Source organism: Erpetoichthys calabaricus, chromosome 3 (assembly GCF_900747795.2).
Source record: "Erpetoichthys calabaricus chromosome 3, fErpCal1.3, whole genome shotgun sequence".
NCBI lineage: Eukaryota > Metazoa > Chordata > Cladistia > Polypteriformes > Polypteridae > Erpetoichthys > Erpetoichthys calabaricus.
Genome location: NC_041396.2, coordinates 32,106,229 through 32,125,593, shown reverse-complemented (window position 1 = coordinate 32,125,593; position 19,365 = coordinate 32,106,229). Strand labels below are relative to the sequence as shown.

At 40.2% G+C, this 19,365-nt stretch overlaps 1 protein-coding gene across 2 annotated transcripts in view; it reads left to right on the top strand.

Moving 5' to 3' along the window:
* Window positions 1–19,365, top strand: part of LOC127525818 (trichohyalin-like) — a 39,498-nt gene that overhangs the window by 776 nt on the left and 19,357 nt on the right. Inside the window, exons 3-6 of one of the 2 annotated variants that reach the window (XM_051924392.1) lie at window positions 7,921–7,969; window positions 9,705–9,832; window positions 9,930–14,493; window positions 14,539–19,147. In XM_051924392.1, coding sequence (XP_051780352.1) covers window positions 7,921–7,969; window positions 9,705–9,832; window positions 9,930–14,493; window positions 14,539–19,147 — 9,350 coding nt within the window. Of the gene's footprint in view, window positions 1–7,920; window positions 7,970–9,704; window positions 9,833–9,929; window positions 19,148–19,365 lie in introns of both variants that reach the window. The other variant, XM_028796561.2, reaches the window with a different exon arrangement.

The window sequence follows — 19,365 nt, the reverse complement described above, 5'->3', positions numbered from 1 at the left end:
CTTTTTGACGCTGATCAAAAGAAACAGACTTTAAAGTCAAAGTGAAAACAGATCTCTGCATGATGGTCTAAATTAATTACAAATATAAAATATACAATAACAGACTGCATAGGTATGCACCCCCATCAAATCAATATTTTGTAGATGCACCTTTCTGTGTCCACACACCTCTGTCCCTCTATCAGCTTTGCACATCTGCACATTACCTTTGTCTGCCTTCTTCTTTGCAAAACTGCTAAAGCTTGGTCAGGTTGAATTGGGATCGTGGATTGAAATCTAGACTATGACTCTTCCACCCCAGGACATTCACATTGTTGATTTGTAGCCATTCCTGTACAGCTTTGGCTTGTGGTTGTTGCTCTGCTAGGAAACAAATCTTCTGACAAGGGTCAGGTTTCTTGCACACTGCATCAGAATTATTCCTCCAAGAATTATTTGTATTTTGCTGTATTTATTTTACACTCATAAGCTTTCCAGGGTGTGCTGAACAAAAGTATCCGAACAGCCAAATGTTGCTAGCACCATTCTTCATAGTGAGGATGGTGTGCTTTTGATAGTGTGCAGTGTTCAAATATGTCATTGTTGTCCAAAACCTCAGTTTTGTACTCATCAGACCATAGAACCATCTTCCACTCTTACATATCTTCTGGCAAACAGTAGCCGAGATGGTGTGTGTGTTTTTCCATAGTGGCTTTCTCTTTGCCACACTCCAGTAAATCTGAGACTGGTTATGAAACTTGGACAACAGTTGTCTGCACAATCTGAGGCACTGAAGCTGTTAACTCAGTTATCAAACGTCTCTTGGTGGCCTCCCTCACTCTCCTTGCATGGTTGCTCGGTTTTTGTAGACGGTTTGATCTAAGCAGATTTACAGCTGTGCTACACTCTTTACTGGCCTCCAAGGGATTTTCAGTGACTTGAATATTTATTTGTCTCCATTCACTGACTTGTGTTTTTCACAGAGTTGCTTGGAGTGTTCTTCATTGTGCAGGTTAGGCCATATATTGACTCAGCACAAGCTGGCCCTTCAACGTACAACGGCATTTATATTCCAATCAAATAAAACCCCAGACAGGTAACATCCATAGAGTAATTATATGACTTCTTTAACAAACTGGATGCACCAAAGATGATTTACAGGTGTCCAATTAAAGAGGGTGTATACCTACATGATTAGTTACTTTGTAATCTTGTATTTGTAATAAATGTAGACCACTTTATAGAGATATGTGGTCACTTTGACATTAAAGAGTCTTTTACCTGCTGACCAGTCTCAAAAAAGCCAACTTAAATCCACTGGGATTCAACGTTATATAGCGAGAAAAATCTGAAAACTTCCAAGGGGTGAATACTTTTTACAGACAAGGGGAGAACATGCAAACTTCATGCAGGGAGGGCCCAGGAAGTGAACCCAGGTCTCCCAACTGTGCTACCCACTGCGCCACACATCACGTGCATGCATTTTAAAATAGATAGATAGATAGATAGATAGATAGATAGATAGATAGATAGATAGATAGATAGATAGATAGATAGATAGATAGATAGATAGATAGATAGATAGATAGATAGATAGATACTTTATTAATCCAAAGGGGAAATTCACATACTCCAGCAGCAGCATACAGATAACAATATTAAATTAAAGAGTGATAACAATGCCGATAACAATGCAGGTATACAGACAGACAATAACTTTGTATAATTTTAACGTTTAGTGTATATGTAGTTAATAAAAGAATATTTTGGTAAGATCAAAACTTGGAGTTTTCAACTGATGTGTGTTGTTTTGCCTTGGTAGAGTCCTGTTTGTCTCTACTTTCCCTTTTTGTATTCTTTATTGTGTAGACATTATCAGAATGCCTCAAATCCCATAGACTTACCACTGTTAATAAGGTATTGTACTTCATAACTTCTCCATACCTTCCCTTCTACATCTATAACCTCAAGCAATTACATAGAATAAAAGACAAGCAGGAGTTAAGTTGCACATTTTTGTAATCCATTATTGATAATATTCATAAAATAATTACAACAAAGCAAAGTACACATGCCAGCTTCTGTAGCCGAGGATCGGACCGCCAAGGTCCCCGCCTTCGGCCACCACCCAACTCACACTGCACCCGACCTCCTTGGCCCAGACCATGGTCCTCAGCCGGAGAAGGGTGGAGTGCCCTCTCAGGGTTGGTAGCGAGATCCTGCCTCAAGTGGAGGAGTTCAAGTATCTCGGGGTCTTGTTCACGAATGAGGGAAGAATGGAGCGTGAGATCGACAGGCGGATCAGTGCGGCTTCCGCAGTGATGCGGGCTCTGCATCGGTCTGTTGTGGTGAAAAAGGAGCTGAGCCGTAAGGCAAAGCTCTCAATTTACTGGTCGATCTATGTTCCTACCATCACCTATGGTCATGAGCTATGGGTAGTGACCGAAAGAACGAGATCGCGAATACAAGCGGCTGAAATGAGTTTCCTCCGCAGGGTGTCTGGGCTTTCCCTTAAAGATAGGGTGAGAAGCTCAGTCATCCAGGAGGGGCTCAGAGTAGAGCCGCTGCTCCTCCGCATCGAGAGGAGTCAGATGAGGTGGCTCGGGCATCTGATCAGGATGCCTCCTGGACGCCTCCCTGGTGAAGTGTTCCGGGCATGTCCAACTGGGAGGAGGCCCCGGAGAAGACCCAGGACACGCTGGAGGGACTATGTCTCCCAGCTGGCCTGGGAACGCCTCGGGATTCTCCCGGAAGAGCTAGAAGAAGTGGCCGGGGAGAGGGAAGTCTGGGCATCTCTGCTCAAGCTGCTGCCCCCGCGACCCGACCTCGGATAAGCGGAAGAGAATGGATGGATGGATGGATGGAAGTACACATGAATATTGGCAACCATACAACCTGATAAATGCTGATGTGTAGTTTCAGGTGGCAGACAGACTTGTAGTTACTTTAAATGTCTCAAGTTAAGTCTTCATTTCTAGTCAGCTTTCTTCAGAACAGGCCGCATGCCCACCTTAATATGGCAGCTGAGTTGTGGTCCTCACTGTGTTCTCTTCATGGCCATTATGAGAGAGAGAGAGGGAGAGAGACAGTGAGGGGTAAAGTGACCAACGTTATACATTCCTGTCCAAATGTTTAGGCCAGTAAGGCATCATGGCACAGAATGGCCTCTGATTCAAATCCAGTCCCAATCAGCCAAACTTCAGAACGATGGGTGCACACATGGCTTTTTCTCACCTTCCCTCAAGTAATGGAAACCATTTGTTTAGCTAAAGCTTGCCAGCTACTGTAGGTAGTTTTATGGCCTTCCTGCGAGAGGGGGGTGGGGGTTTGGGGACGGGTTGGTGTCTCATAGGCTCTAAGTCCCTTGCCAAGCTGGTCTGATGCTCCATGGCCCTCATCATAAATTCCTCATCCTAAGTCAGTCCTAAAAGACTGACGGGAGTTGGTTCGGTAAAAAGAAAGCATTGTTGTTCTCATCAATGAAATCAAACATTGCTCCTGAAACAATAATATTACATTTGCTTTGTCTGACTTACAAATAAAGTCATGCAAAATATTTATCAACTTATTACAAAATATCACTCCACCACCACATGTGTGTACAGTATACATATGCACACAAACACACACACACAATCACACACATACAAGAGGTGATCAAAATATTTTCAGTTTGACCCAGAACTACTGTCATGGTCAGGGACATCCAAATTCTGTCACAATGCACTCCATATAATGTACAAGACCAAAATTTCAACTTCCAGATTTCCCTGAGCAGGGCGATGTCTAGGTGCTTTTCTGTGTGCCAGGATGCCAGTCTGTCGACACGATAACTCAAAAATGAATTGCTCAATCCAAATTGAATTTTACACGGTTGTTAGGATTGTGAAATTGTAGAAACCTATTGATCGTTATCTATATTACTATTATTATCTACAGAAACTGTGACTTTGCATTTATTGTGCAATATTTTACAGCGAAAAATCCCAGCTTTATGTATGGGGAAGTTTATGTAATGTAGCAACTGCAGAAAATATTCAATAGCTTGACACTTTTTATATTGTTCCTCACAAGTTCTTCCTCAATATTTCTGTTCTTATCTCAGCAGTGCTTTGGGTGGGGGAACAACCTGAACTTTTTTAAACTGTAAGACTTTTATCCTCAGTGATGAGTGTGTCATTGGTCAAAGAGAGATCTGGTCTTACTTACATACAAGACACAAACATGTTGGCAAATATTTTGCCTGTACCATACTGAGCAATACAAGTGCCCATTTTTGTTTTAACTCCTCTTATCCAATAGGGGGCACCTGCTCCTTGGGGATGTGTTCTTTTTCTAATTACAGTTCATACTTTGAACCTATAGACAAGGTCTGTCTAGAAAAAGTCCAGCCATCCACTTTAATAAAACCCCTGTGTGTGTCCAGTGTCCGTGTGTATGTGTCTTCTGGTGAAGTGCGCATGAGCGGGGCACGGTGCAATGTTTCAAAGCAGATGCTTCAAAGGAAGCCTGACGCATCACACAAGACAGAGAGGGCGGGACCTATAATATATTGTGTGGCCGATCCAATCGGATTTCGGTATATGAGGTAAGACTTAAAACAAAAGGCACGAAAAATCCAATCGGGTACTGAGACGTGGAGACCAGCTTCTCCAAAGAGGTGGGATTAGTGTTTGTGGTTGTGCAAGTGTTCACTCTGAGGATGTCAGATTTGCGATTAAGAAGCTTGGACCGGTAAAGTGTAAAGTGTCAGTCGTTGAAGGGGTTTTCCTAAATATACGAATTTTCATGATATTACAGTAGAATGACTTTTAAAACTAGATTTATTTTGACCGTTGTTAGGGAGATGCTACACATACAATAATCAGCTGCACGCCAGCACAGATTAAAATACTTTCTGGGGAACTGCACAGTACTTGCTGGAGAGACGCCACAAGCACGATTATCAACTACACGGCACACATTACATCAGTTTCTGGGGAGAATCTGCTGATTGCCCACTGTTGTGACAGAAAATTTAATGCATATTACAGACATCAAAGCCAGGATTACTGTCAGAGAAAATTACAGGCATTTTACGGAAATACAAACCAGTATTACTGCGAGAGAAAATTAAAGGCATACAATACAGTGATGCATATTACAGCCACATACAAGCAAGTATTACTGTAACAGAAAATATTACAGACATACAAGCCTATATTACTGTGACTATCTACTAACAACATACCACCCAAAAAAGAAGAAAAAGATAATGAGCGTCAGAAAAACACTAAAAGAGAATGATTCAGAAGAGCAAATAGATCTATAGAGGAACAGGAAAATGAGCGTAAAGAAAATTCTCAAAGAGAATGCACTACTGTTCTAGCGCCCGTTATTGTAATGGGCTTAATGTCTAGTTGTTAATATAACAAGAAAAGTTTGCGCAGCATCAATGTAACCTGGCAGCCAAGGGGAGTGGACTGGAATATACATGCGTGATCAATGGTGACTTCACTAGACTAGTCAGTGGGGGCGCTAGATGCCATTGAGTGAGCATGTGTACTGTGTGGCCGTCGAAAATAACCGAGTGAGTAGAGCAACAAATCTGCATCACATTGTACATTAAGCTTGAACATTCATCCACGGAAACTATTCGGATGACTCAGAAGGCTTTTAGAGACAAACCAAATCACCCAGATGACTCAGCCCCCCTACAGCCCCAGATGGTGCCCTGTGACTTCTGGCTTTTCCCAAAACTAAAATCATCTCTGAAAGGGAAGAGATTTCAGACTGTAGATGAAATTCAGGAAAATATGACAAGGCAGCTGATGGCGATTCCGACAATTTTTTGCCGAGTGTTTTGAACAATGGAAGAGATCCCGGGAGAACTGCGTGAGGTCCCAAGGTGCCTACTTTGAAGTACAATATACATATAATATTTCTCGTATCCTCTTTAATAAAGGAGAGGATATATTTAACATGCTCTAAAATGCAGCTTTGACTCCTTCAATAGGTTAAGGTCTGGATTCTGGTGACCAATTCATTTGTGGATTCTTTAAACTCTCTGAACTGCTCTTTCACAATCTGAGCCTGATGAATCTTGCCGTTGTCATCCTGAAACAAGCCCATCCCATCAGGGAAGAAAAAATCCATTGATGGGGAAACCTGGCTGTTCAGTAGATTCAGGTCCTCAGCTGACTTCAGTTTATTGCTGCGTAATGTTGCTGGGCTTAATCTGATTTAACAGCTGCTGACTGTTAGTACCCCATTAAGCTAAAAATCAGAAGGCAAATTGGAACAGAGATATATTGTGGCAGAAGTAAAGAGTGTGCAAGAAAGAAAGGAAGAAACTCAAGGAGTATTATGTTTGAGGTTTAGTAGTTTGGGATGATGGACAAGGGGGTCAAGCCTACTGATCTGTGTATAGTTAGGCTCATTGAGACAACTAGGATTAATTTTATTGGTGGGTTCATGCCTTGTGCCTGATGTTGCCATTTTAAGCTTCAGCCCCCACACGACTCTGAACTGGATAAAGAGGTGTGAGGGTCAAATGGCATCTTTACCCATTCGGCACGACTCCTTAAGGACAGGGGGAGATGGCTTTTGAAGGGCCATTGGAAGCCGCCCTGGGTTACAATGAACCCTCGCATTCCCACAGGGCTGTATGGGAATTGTTTTTTGTCAGCTCAGCCCTGTTGAGTTCGAGGGGTGTCTCTAGAGAGTGCTGCAGGAATCGATGAGCCCTTTAATATAGGGCTCCCACCTTATCTTGAAGTGCTCCCGGGTCACATTTATATGGCACCGGAAATACTGAATTAAAACAGCCGCCTCATTCCATTTGGGGAGTCTGAGTCGGGAGGAAGAGGACCAAGCTTGCGTGAGAAGAAGTGGAGGCGTGAAGGCAGTGACTGGAAGAAGAGGAAGACAAAGGGCTGAATGCTTTGACTGTAGTGTTTATTGTGCTTTAGTGCTGTGGCTCTGCACAGGGAAACTATTGGGAAGAATTTCCCACAAATAAATAAATTTTTGTTTTTGTGCTGGACATGTACTTGTGTCTATTGTGTTGGATGTTTGGGGAGCTGTGCACCCCCTGGTGGTCACAGTGGATTGAAGAATACTTTGTTATATAAGAAGCAGTACTTGGGTATTTTTTAAACTTTTTTCTGCATTAAAATGTCAAACAGAAATGCCCTAATCATTACTGATACATTTGAAGAAGCCAAAAAGGCAGCATAACAATAAAAAAGAACAACATATTGAAATTAGGGTATTTCACGTGTGACCCAGTAGTTAGTGCTGATACCTGTCAACTCCATTAACACTTCCAGCCATGTGTGTGCTGGTGTGCTCTGCAATGAATGAATTTCCATCAATGGATGGCATCTACCATTTGACCAATATTTCAAAGCTGTATATGACAATGTCATATAAAAAATCAGTTCCAGGAAATGTATGGATGGGAATATATAGACTTATAATATTCACTGTCACTTTTTATGTGGTTAGACTAGTTCTATAATATCAATTCTCACTTTTTTAAAATGTGGTTAGACCAGTTCTTCTGGAAACGGTGTAGCTGTCAACATCATTTCTGATCACCTCCACATACCTTCTCCTCCAAATAGATTCATGAATTAAAAAGAAGAAAAAACATGAGCAAAATGTTTTTCATTAATATGTGAGAAAAATATCAAATTATTGCAGAAAAAAAAGCTATTTTTCTCGATCGAGGAACTAACAGATCCTTGATTTATGTGTAAGCAGAATTAGAGTGATCTCATTAGCCCAGTCCTGCTGTTATCCTCTTCACAGGCTACTCTGAAAGTGAGTGACATTTTATGTTTAAATATAAAGATAGCCATCTCACAAATTATTCCTGAAAGATTTCACACTATGATTGTGTAGAGAAATGTCTTAATTTCAAACCTTTGTATTAAATCAAATTTCTCTCCTTTACAGGCCAATGCAACCATTGCTAGGAGGCTCTGCAGTGGCCCAGGAGCCGAAGGTCAGTCAGTCTTCTCTTGAGATCTTCTTTTGATATTTAGCCAGAAAAATTTCTTCCTCAACACTTTTAAAGAGTTTGAAAATAAAACTGCCTAATTGCAGTTCTTGGATGTCTCATATTTATTGATCTTTGAGTTTTGTTTTTTTTTTGTTCTTTATTTCGCCTTATACAATTTCTTGTATTAGGAATTTGGTAGTTTTCGCATACCCCTTGGGGTCAGAGCACAGGGTCAGCCATTGTACAGCGCCCCTGGAGCAATTACAGGTTAAGGGCCTTGCTCAAGGGCCCAGCAGAGCAGTGGCCTTTTGGCAGTGACGGGGATTCGAACCGGCAACCTTCGGGATACCAGCGCAGATCCTTAGCCTCAGAGTCGCAGAAATTGAGCATTAATATTATAGGCTTTTGAAATAAGCAAGAAGACCAATGAGTGCCAATTCAAAATAATTAGAATATATCTGTCATGCTTTACTAACATGCTGGAATTCTATGAGGAAGCAACAAAGGAATATGATCAAAGTGGAGCATATAATATTATTCATCTGGACGTTCAGAAAGCATTTCAAAAGGTGTCACATGAGAGGTTGGGCATCAAACTAAAAGAAGTAGGAGTTCAGAGTGATGTTTGTAGATGGGTGCAGAATTGACTCAGACACAGGAGGTAGACAGTGGTGGTGTAGGGAACCTCATCAGAATTGGCTGATGTTAAGAGTGGTGTTCCACAGGGCTCAGAGCTGGGGCCACTGTGATTTTTAATATATATAAATGATTTGGATAGAAAGTTTGCAGATGCCAAGATAGGTGGATTGGCAGATAATTTGGAATCTGTTAAATCATTACAGAAGGACTTGGATAGCATACAGACTGAGGCAGATTTGTGGCAGATGATCTTTATTGTAAATAGATGTGAAGTATTACACATAGGAAGTAAAAATATAAGGTTTGAATGCACAATGGGATGTCTGAAAATCAAAAGTGCACCTTATGAAAAGGATTTAAGAGTCATAGTGGACTCTATGCTATCAACGTCCTAACAGTGTTCAGAAGCCATTAAGAAGGCTAACAGAATGTATGGTTATATAGCGACTTGATGTGTGGATTTCAAGTCCAAGGGGTTTCTGCTCAAACTTTGTAACACACTGGTGAGGCCTCATCTGGAGTCCTGGGTGCAGTTTTGGTCTCCAGGTTACAAAAAGGACATAACAGCACTAGAAAATGTCCAGAGAAGAGCGACTAGGCTTATTACAGGACTAAAGGGGATTAATTAGGAGTAGAGTTTAAAAGAACTGAGCCTTTGTTTAAGCAAAAGAAGATTAAGAGGTGAGATGATTGAAGTATTGAAAATTATGAAAGGAATTAGCACAGTGGATCGAGACTGTTATTTTAAAATGAGATCATAAAGAACATGGGGACATAGTTGTAAACTTGTTGAAGGTAAATTTCACACAAACATTAGGGCATTTTTCTTTACAAAGAGAACCATAGACACTTGGAATAAGCTATCAAGTAGTGTGGTAGACAGTAGGACTTTAGGGACTTTCAAAACTCGACGTTGTTTTTTTAGAAGAATTATGTGGATAGGACAGGTGAGCTTCAATGGGTTGAATGGCCTGTTCTTGTCTAGATTGTTCTAACGTTCTTATGTTCTAATGCTGACTAATTCATACATTTGATACTTGCTGTGTAGAACATGTTCAGTTCATAATTCTTGAAGCTTTAGCAGCATTTGCTATTTTAGGAATGTCGGAGAGATAACTCAAAATCTTCAGAGCTGCTGGAAGAGAAAGAATCCAGAAGAGTGCCAGTGGTGTCCAGAGATGAAGGGTCAGCACTTAACCAGCACACGAATGAAGACACTCCAACAGGGTATTGCACCATTAATCCTCACTGTCACTGGCCCAAATACTTTATGTGAAAGATTCTACTAACATGAAGGCTGTCTCTCTTAATTTCCTTGGTGCAGCGGATCTTCACAGGGCAGAGCGACACAAGATACAAGGCTCTCACAAGCACAGCTTTTGAATTCATCAGGAGATGACTCCCTCCCAGACCTGATAGCAGACAGTGCCAGCTCAGCAGTGCAAAGAGAAGAAAAGGAAAAAGAAACAAGAAAGAAGAGTAAGGAAGAGGATGAAGGTCAAACAGTGGAGAACCTACAAGCTGAGGAAGGGGAAGCACTGCAAGAGGAAGAAAGAGCAAGGCAGCAAACCTGGGACACAGTGGCTAAGGGAGGACAAGATAGGGAAGGAGATCCTACAGAGGATGGTCAGAAGGGAGTAGGCAGAAAGACAGAGGATGATCGAAACAGGTGGCAGAAAGAACAAGAGGGAGTTGTAGAGCTTTTAGAGGCAGAAGAAAAGAAACAAGGATGGGAACAGGAACCCTCAAGGAAAGAAATTAATAATGATAGAAAAGAGCAGAGATGGGATGTTGAGGAGAAACCGGAAGACAACAGTGACATTAGGGAAGAGGAATTGGAACAAGATCGAGAGGAAACTAATGGGAGGGAGGACAAACATCAAACGAGTGAAATGGAGGCAGAGTTAACAGAACAAGAGGAGGGTGCACATTGGGCACAGAAAGTAGATGAAGTAATAGTGGAGGGAGAGAATTCCAACAAACAGTGCAGCAAGCAGGATAGAGCACATAATGAACAAGAAGAAGGCCAGACCACAGCCATAGTAAAAGAGACAGCTGGGTGTTCTAAGGGGAGTATGCAAGAAAAACAGGACAGGTGTGTGGATAGTGAAGGCAAAGTGCTAAAGCAAGAGTACCTGGTGGAGGATGTGTGGTCCAAGAGAAATGAACAGGGTGGAATAAGTGGGAGAATACCTATGAGTGAGGTTGAGACAGTAATGGAGGAAAAGATATACAGAGAGGAAGGAGAAGTGCAAGGGATCAATACAGACCAGGAAGAGGCATCACAGAATGAAGACAAGACAGAGACAGCAGATGATCTGGTATACACAGACAGTAAACAAGTGAACATAGGCCAGGGGTTAATTAGTTCAGAACAAGAAGGATTATTAGTAAGGGGTCCTGTTAACCAGACTCAGCAAGATGGATTCAAGGGGAATGTTGAGGAGTTGCCAAAAGAGAATGAAGTGTCACCAAATGAAATAGATGAACCAAATGATCGAGGACAGCTGTTGGATTCAAGTTCTAAAACTAAATCAGACCATTTGAAGGAGGAGCATACGATGCAAGGAAATGAAGAGCCATTTGAACAAAAGGTGCAGAGTGAAGAGGGAAGTGAAGAAACAAGTAACATGCTGCATTCAGTAGTGAATGAAGATCAGCTCTTGAGGAAAGAATCAATTGAAGACAACCAAGAAGTGCTATCTAGTGAAGTTATGGAAAAGAAGATAAAAATACACCTAGAGGAGGGTAAACAACTGAAGTACAATCTTAAAGAAGAGCTGCAAGCAACAAAGGAGGAAAGGCAAGAGCAGATAAGTACTACTAGAGAAGAAGAGCATAAGAATGTGCTGAAGCCAGCATATATTAGCACAACAATGAGCTATGAAGAAACTAAACTTAGAGATGTAATTCAGATAAATGTGGATCTCAGAAATGAAGGTACAGTAGTCAAAAGAAATGATGAATTCTTGGAGACAGAAACAAAAGAGAACATAGTTGAGGAAAGAGATGAAGACCAGCCAGCACAAGGGCAGGGCCAAGAAAAAAGAGTGACTTTCCTTCTTGAGACAGAGGACAAATTCAGAAAGAATGAAGATGTTACGGAGACCGTAGTTGCACAAACAACAGTTGACAAAGACGAAGCAGGAGTTAGCTGTACACAAGGAGGTGAGCAGTCTCACGAAGAAGAAAATGTAAGATACTGGGTTGAGGGAATGTATCCTGTTGAACAGAAAGGGGAAATCCAGGTTGGTGAAACTGAGAATTTAAAGGCAGATGAAAGAAAGCTGCACAGCAAAGATGAAGGACTTGAAATAGACCGGGTGATACATCAAAATGAAAGGGGGGAGGGCATGGAGAGTGAAGAAAATGACAACGGAAAAAACGTACGGCTTTTAGGCCAAGAAGTAGTGGAACATGGAAATCGTGCTGGTGGCAATGAAGAACAGTTTGATAAGAAACTCTGCAAACTTAATAACAGCATTCCTACTGTAGATGTCAGTGTCATGGACAACACACAACAGGCTGACCAAGTGGGACTGATGGGACTGCAAAGTAGCACCATACAGGTATGGGAGGAGTGGAACGCAAAGAACAATTTAAGTAAACAAGAAGCTTTTTATAATCTTACCAATAATTCTGGAGAGCAAGGCCATAACAGACAATTAGAACTGAATATACCTACAGCACATTTTGCACAGAATGAAGATTGTGAGATGAAGATACTGAGTGACAGAGAACAGAAAGATGGTGTTGAAACTAATGAGGACAGTTTACAGAAAGGAGACAAGGAATGGAAAGGTGACCCATTTAAGGATGTAGAGACAAACATTACCATAGAGAATCTAAAAGAAGGCAATGAGCAAAATAAGAGAACTATACATGGGGAAGATGGCAGTGGGTTTCTAAAAGAAATGGAAGAGATATCTAATGATGTATATGGAGTTAAAGATATCCAAGACTATGATGAATGTAAAAACGAAGCCAAAATGCATGATGTTAGATTTGGAAGAGATAAAGATGATAAAAAGACAGAGCTCCAAGAGGAACGGGAAGAAGACACATTTAGAGATGGTCAGGGAAACGCTGTGGAAAATGGTGAGGACAGGAATGATGGACTTTTACAAGAGGGTGATATGTGTAAGAAGATAATGGACCTACAGGATGAATGGGAAGGAAAGCCAATTCTAGATGAAGAGGCAATCCACCACAGTACTGTGTACCCAACAGAAACCAAGCCTGATGAAGAAATCAAGGATGGGGTGAATAGTAGTGAGGCAGCATTGGGACTTGATGAGGAACAGCAAGAAAGAAAACTCGGTAAAGTAATCACAAATATTGCAGATAATAAGGATTATAAAAAAATTAAGGAGACTAATGAGGACATCAATAATGGAGAAGATAGCAATGGAATAAAGAGAAGCCAATGTAAAAATGAGAAACAGGAAGCATATATGGATAAAGAGATAGACACCATAAACAAAACAGATCAGGAAGTGGAAAAATGGATTATGGAAGGCATGGTAGAGAGTAATATGATACAGGAGAGTAGGCTGTTAGAGAAATTGGAAGAAGGTACACATAAGCACGTTGAGATAAACACCAAAGAAGAAAAAGAGATAAATGAAGAAGAAACACATGGATTAAATGTGGAATGTAAGGAGGAAATTCCAATAATCAAGAAAATTTACAATCATAAAGAACATGAGGAGTCTAATGAACAAGATGGCATTTGTGGATATAGCACTGAGAAGATTAACAGTGAGACAGACACCAGAGAAGAAGAAAGTGAAGAAATTAATGAGGTAGCCACACGTGGACTCAAAGATGAATGGGGAAAGGAAATTCAAACAATCAAGAAAAGTGAAAATCAGAAAGAACATGAGGAGACTAATGAACAAGATGGCTTTTGTGAATATAGCAGTGAGAACATTAATGGACTTCTGAAACAAGAACGGGAATGGGAAGGGAGCACGTTTAGAATTGGACAAACAAATATCTCCTATAATGAGGATCATAACTCTACAGAATGTGAGGATAAATTGAACAATGTAAATTCTGAGATGCTGATGTCAAATGAAACAGATAAAACTAACTTTGAAGATAATGAAGTGACTAGAGAAGAAAGCAGAATGGAATCTGACATAGATTTGAAATGGGTTGAATTAGAGTCAGATAAATTGGTTAAATACAACACACACATCCTGACCTATGACACACCTGAAAAAGGTGGGACAGACCCATCATCTCATCTTTGGGATCAAACAGAGTGGGATGATACGCAAGGATTTAAGGTTTACTCAAAACAAGAAATAAAAGTGCTAAGTGGTCATGACGAAAATAAAGAAATCTTCCAAGTGACAATGGGAAGAGATGATATAGCCACTGAAGAATTGGAAATTCAACAGGAAGAAGCAGAGAAAGTTGTTGTATGCATGGAAATACCTGGAATGACAGAAGATACATTAGATGAACACATTACAGTGAAAATAACAACAGATGAGCAAGGTGAAGAGACTTTCTGGAGAGAAGATGACTACAAGGAAGCAGAAGCAAATAGGCCTGAGAATGAGAAAAATGAATCCATACAAATGGAAAATGGATTTTCAAAGCAGCCAGGCGATGCTGTAATATTGCTGGATCAAAGCACTGAAATTAAACTAACTAAACACAAGGGTGATTTAGCAGAACTGGCATGTGCACTGACTGACACACCCACATATACTGACGAGGAGAAAGGAGGGAGTGTTGTGGATTACAGCATCACCCAAGTGAAAGGCCATCAGGATGAAGTCAATCAATTGGAAAGGGTTGTTTCAAATATTGAGAAAGGTTACAATGGAGTAATGAACAAGGGTGAGTTCCAGGAAGAGGAAAATAAAACTGAAGTTAATATCCTACCACTACACTTCTTGAAAAGTGATAAAACTGAGGTTAATATCCTACCAGTATGCATCTTGAAAAGTGAAAAAGGAATAATATCTGACGAGAAAATTTACAATGAAGACCAGGATCAAGATCCAAGTTCAAACACAGAGAAGGAAGGGCATACAGATGATTTGGAAAACACTACAGATTCAAATACAGTGTGTTTGGGAAGGATGCAATTGGGGGATATGCCAGAAGAGACACAAATGCTGCCAGAAACTATATGTGTACCAGATGGAGCCAGAAACAAAGATACAATAGTTAGTGAACCTATAAATGATATAAAGGAACAAATATGGGATTCTAAGGAGCAGGAAGTTGGTGTAATAAGTGAGAAACTGGGAAAAAGTAGTAGTAGCATTTACAGTAATCAAGGTAATAATTCAGGCATAGTAGAAGGTGAAGTACAGTTAAGTCAGATTGGGAATTTTGACTTGGAGCTTCAGGAAAAAGAGGAAGGCTATTCAGATGTTAACAGCATGGCTAACTATGAAGAAACTGAAGGCAGAGGGCAAAACAAGGAAAACTTCAATAAAATGTTACCCCAAGAAGAAGAGGAGATACAAGAAATATTCCAGGCAAAGATAGTTGGTTTGGTAGAAAGTGATGAACCTAGACATGAGAAAAAGGAGTTAGATGTTTTGACATTAAAATATAGCCCGATCCTAATACAAGTGGATGACACATTACCTGACAAACTTGGAATGACACAGAGAATATGTGAATTTAGAGATGAGGTGAAGGAAAAGGAGGATCAAAGAGAAGGAAGAGGAGAAGATGATCACACAATAAACAGTGACTCTTCTCTACTTAGAGCAGGAGGTAACAAACCAAAACTAGAAAAAGGAGATCTCATTGAAAAAATGTTACAAGTTAAACTGGATACTGGACATAGTATGAATGAAGAGAAAAAAGAAGAGGCAGAACAGAGAGAAACAAAAGGAAAGCATGATCAGAATCTGGGCTATGGGTTTTCTAAGCAAGGAGGAGAGAGTGATGGAATCAATCTATGTACAGAGATAAATGTGGATGAAATGTTACCAACTGAACCAACCAAGTTCACCACAGATAAAGGGAGAGAAGAAAGGTTGGAACATAGAGAAGAAGGAGGAAAAGATGAACGAGATATGAATGCTGTGTTTTCTCTCCAAGGACAAAATAGAAATGATCTAAGTATTGATGAAGGCATACAAGTAGAACAAATGTTACACATCAAAGTAGACATTAAACATGAAATGAATGAAGTGAAAAAAGTGAAGGTGGAGAAGCTACAAGGAAGAGAAGCAAGTGAAATAGGAATAAGTAATAATGAAAACCTGGATCAAGATTCAAGTTCAAATAATGATAAGCAAGTTCATAAAGGAGATTTGGAAATGACATTAGATTCAGAGAAAGTGAGTTTGGGAAAAGCAAGAAAAGAGAAGGCAGAACATAGTGAAGCAAAAGGAACACATGATCATAAACTACACTATGACACCTCCATACAAGGAGAAGAGACTAACGGGACAAAACGTGGGAAAGAGATAAATGTGGATGAAGCATTACCAGCCAAACGCAAAAAGACACTTATAATATGTAAAGAAGAAGAAGAAAGGGGAGAATATAGAGAAGGAACAGAAAAGGAGGAAGAAGACATGAACTTTGGATTTTCTACCCAAGGAGAAACAAGCAATTATCTAAATATTGATGAAGGGATACATGGGGAAAAACCATTACATGTTAAATTGGACACTGACTTTGGAATGAGTGAAGTGAAACATGCAGAGATGGAGCAGACAGAAGGGAGAAAAAAGGTAAAAGAACCAAAGAAAGGCAAATGTCCGCTGCAAGAAGGAGACAGCAATAAAGCAAAAGTCAAAGACATACATGTGGTTGAAACATTACCAGCCAAGTGGGAAATGACACTGGAAATGTGTGATTTGTATGGAAAGGAGATCAAACAGAGACAAGAAGGAGAAACTGATGATAGAGAGCTAAGACATGGATCTTCTCTGCAAACAAGCCTACTAAAAGAAAAGTCTGTAGAAAAAACATTACCAGCTAACCTGAACATAGCAGAGGAAATATGTGAAAATGAAGAAAAGAAAGGGGTGGATGAATGGAGTGAAGGGAAACATAATGAACAACCGCATGGAGGGAAAAGCAAAGAGCAAACATTAGAGGGAGAAACTGTGAATGTGGACATAGAACTGGAAATGAATAAGGTGAATCAGGAGGAACAAGAAGAAGGGAGAAGAAAAGAAGATGTAGAAATGAATTATGAATCTCATTTACAAGAAGGCGATTGTGAAGAAATTGTGCTGGGAACAGAAATACATGTAGATGAAACATCAACAGCCATAGCAAAAACAGTGCTGACAGGAAGTGAAGTCAAAGAGGATGAGGTGGAACACAAAGAAGAAAGAAAAAGCAATGAAAGAGATATGGAAAGCGGACCTTTTCTCCAAAATGGAATAGGTACTGATCAAAATACAGATAAAGGCATAAATATGGAAGAACGACTACAAATCTGTGTGAACATTGAACTAGTAAAGAGTGAAGCTGAACAGGAAGGAAAAACCGGAGAAGAAAATGAACCAAACAATGGTGAATCTTCTTTCCAAGGAGGAGAAGGTAATAAAGCAAAGCTAGGAGAAGATCTGTATGTGATTGAAATATTATCAGATCAGAAAGAAGAAGGCAGTAAACATGAACAAGAACTGAAGTATGAACCTTCTCTACAAGCAGGAGCTGGCAGTAAAGTAAAATTTGAAAAAGAAGAGGAGGTGGAAGAATTATTACCGATCAAACTAGACATGGCACCAGTAATAGCTGAAGTGAAGGAAGTTGGAAAAAGTGAAGAAACAGGAAAAGAAAAACAAAAAGAAACCATAATGTACACAAGAAGAAAGCAAATGCAAGAGGAATCTGAACTAACCAAACTATGTAGAAGTACAGGGTTTGAAGCTTCACTTAAAGACGATCATAAAAGCGAGAAACACGAGAGAGGCAGAGAGGAGTCAGTGCATGAAAAAGTGGTTCATGATGATGAAGGCAAAAAAATAGGTTTTAATGCAAAAGAGCCAGAAGACGATAAAGAAAACATGCAGGTAAAAGTAAAACTTCAAGGAAATGAAGGAGTGACAACTGGAAAATCAAGTGTACTGGAGGATGAAAATGGAGTGCTACATGAAGTACATGATGGAGAAATATTTAATGAAGTAAGGAAAGAGGAAGGAATATTTCATAAAACACAAAAACTACAAGATCGGTTATTACCACAAGATGAAATAGTACATAAAGAGAATAATGAACCCACAGCAATCAAAAGATTTGGGATACCAGAAGACTGTCAGGAAACAATGGTAGCCACTAGAGAGCATCACACGGGAAGCAATGAAATGGTAGAAGGAGATGTTCAGGGATTTGGGTGGAAAATGGAAATCACTCATGAATTAATGGAGGCATGTGAAAAAAAGATGGGAAAAAATCAAAAAGAAACTGTGGAGTTTGGAGAAGTGCAAAACAAAAATCGAGATGAATATTACAGTGGGTCAAAGGAAGATACCATAGATGAAATATTAAAGCATACAGGGCCAGAAAATAATACTGGGGAAAAAATGGTACCACACATAGAAAACCTGTTGGAAAATAGTAATTTAAAGTATGGGGACATAAATGATACAAGCAAAGAAGGCTTGATGAAGGTGGATGATGCATTAGAAAATAGTAGGATTCCACTTAATGAAGATTTGAAAAATGATGGGGAGCATAACCCTGGAACAATGAAGGATAGTGTGGGAGAGAGAGACCAGACACTTGAGTGGGAAGAGACCAAAACCCAAAATGAGGATTTCAAATGGTGGGAAGACATCAAGAATAGGAGTTGGGAGGAGTTACTGGAAGCTGAAAACCCTCAGAAACAAAAAGAGAAATGTAACAACCAGGAGGAGACAGTACAGGGAGAGAGAGATGGAGAAGAAATATACAAATGCAAAATACTAACATATAAAAATACAAAAACTCAGGAGGAAAGGCTAGAACAAGAGAAACAAGATGTTGAGGGAAAATTACAGAAGAGTAGAACAGTAGACCAGCCATCAGCTTCCAGCAAGGTAGAATATAACAAGAGTGAACAGAAGAATATCCATGAGCTTCCATGTGCAACCGCAGAGTGGGACAGGAGAGCTGACCTCAAGAAACAACAGAGAAGTGAGGAAGAGCAGGGTGCCACTTTCAATTTAAGGAAAGAGGTTGTGGAAGCAGTGTTGCTTCACACAAGAAGAACAGATGAAATTGTATTATTGACAGATGAGAAGGGTGGGCAGCCAGATAGGGCCACAGAAGAAAACAGCTCAGAGCGTATCACAGACCCTAAAGAGTTTAAAGAGGTATGCCAGAATGAGAAGACAGCTATTGCAAGTTCTCCAAATGCTGAGGTCCCAAGAAGAGTGAAATATCCTGAAAGTGAAAGGAGCACCAAAAAGATGAAGAGAAGCCTAGAAGATGAAGAGAGACAGCTCTCTACAGGACAGAAAGCACCGAGGGAGGAAGAAGACATGAGTCAGCCAGTGAAACTTAACAGGGATGACGTAGAAGAACTCATGGCAAACAGTGGATTGTCTCAGAAGCAAGGTGACCAAAGGCCACAAATGGAAAGAAGTCAGGGTCACAGAAATGTGGGCAGTGGTAGGATCAGTGAAGCATCAAAGTCTTAATTAGTTAGTACTCAGTTAGTGTTTATCAGGGTGTATTTATTAAGGACAGGTCTCAGTCCAAAACACTCAATCAAGAGTGTCCAGTTGGGCACCTGGGATTCAAAAGGTTGGATTTATTTATTTAGGACTTTATTT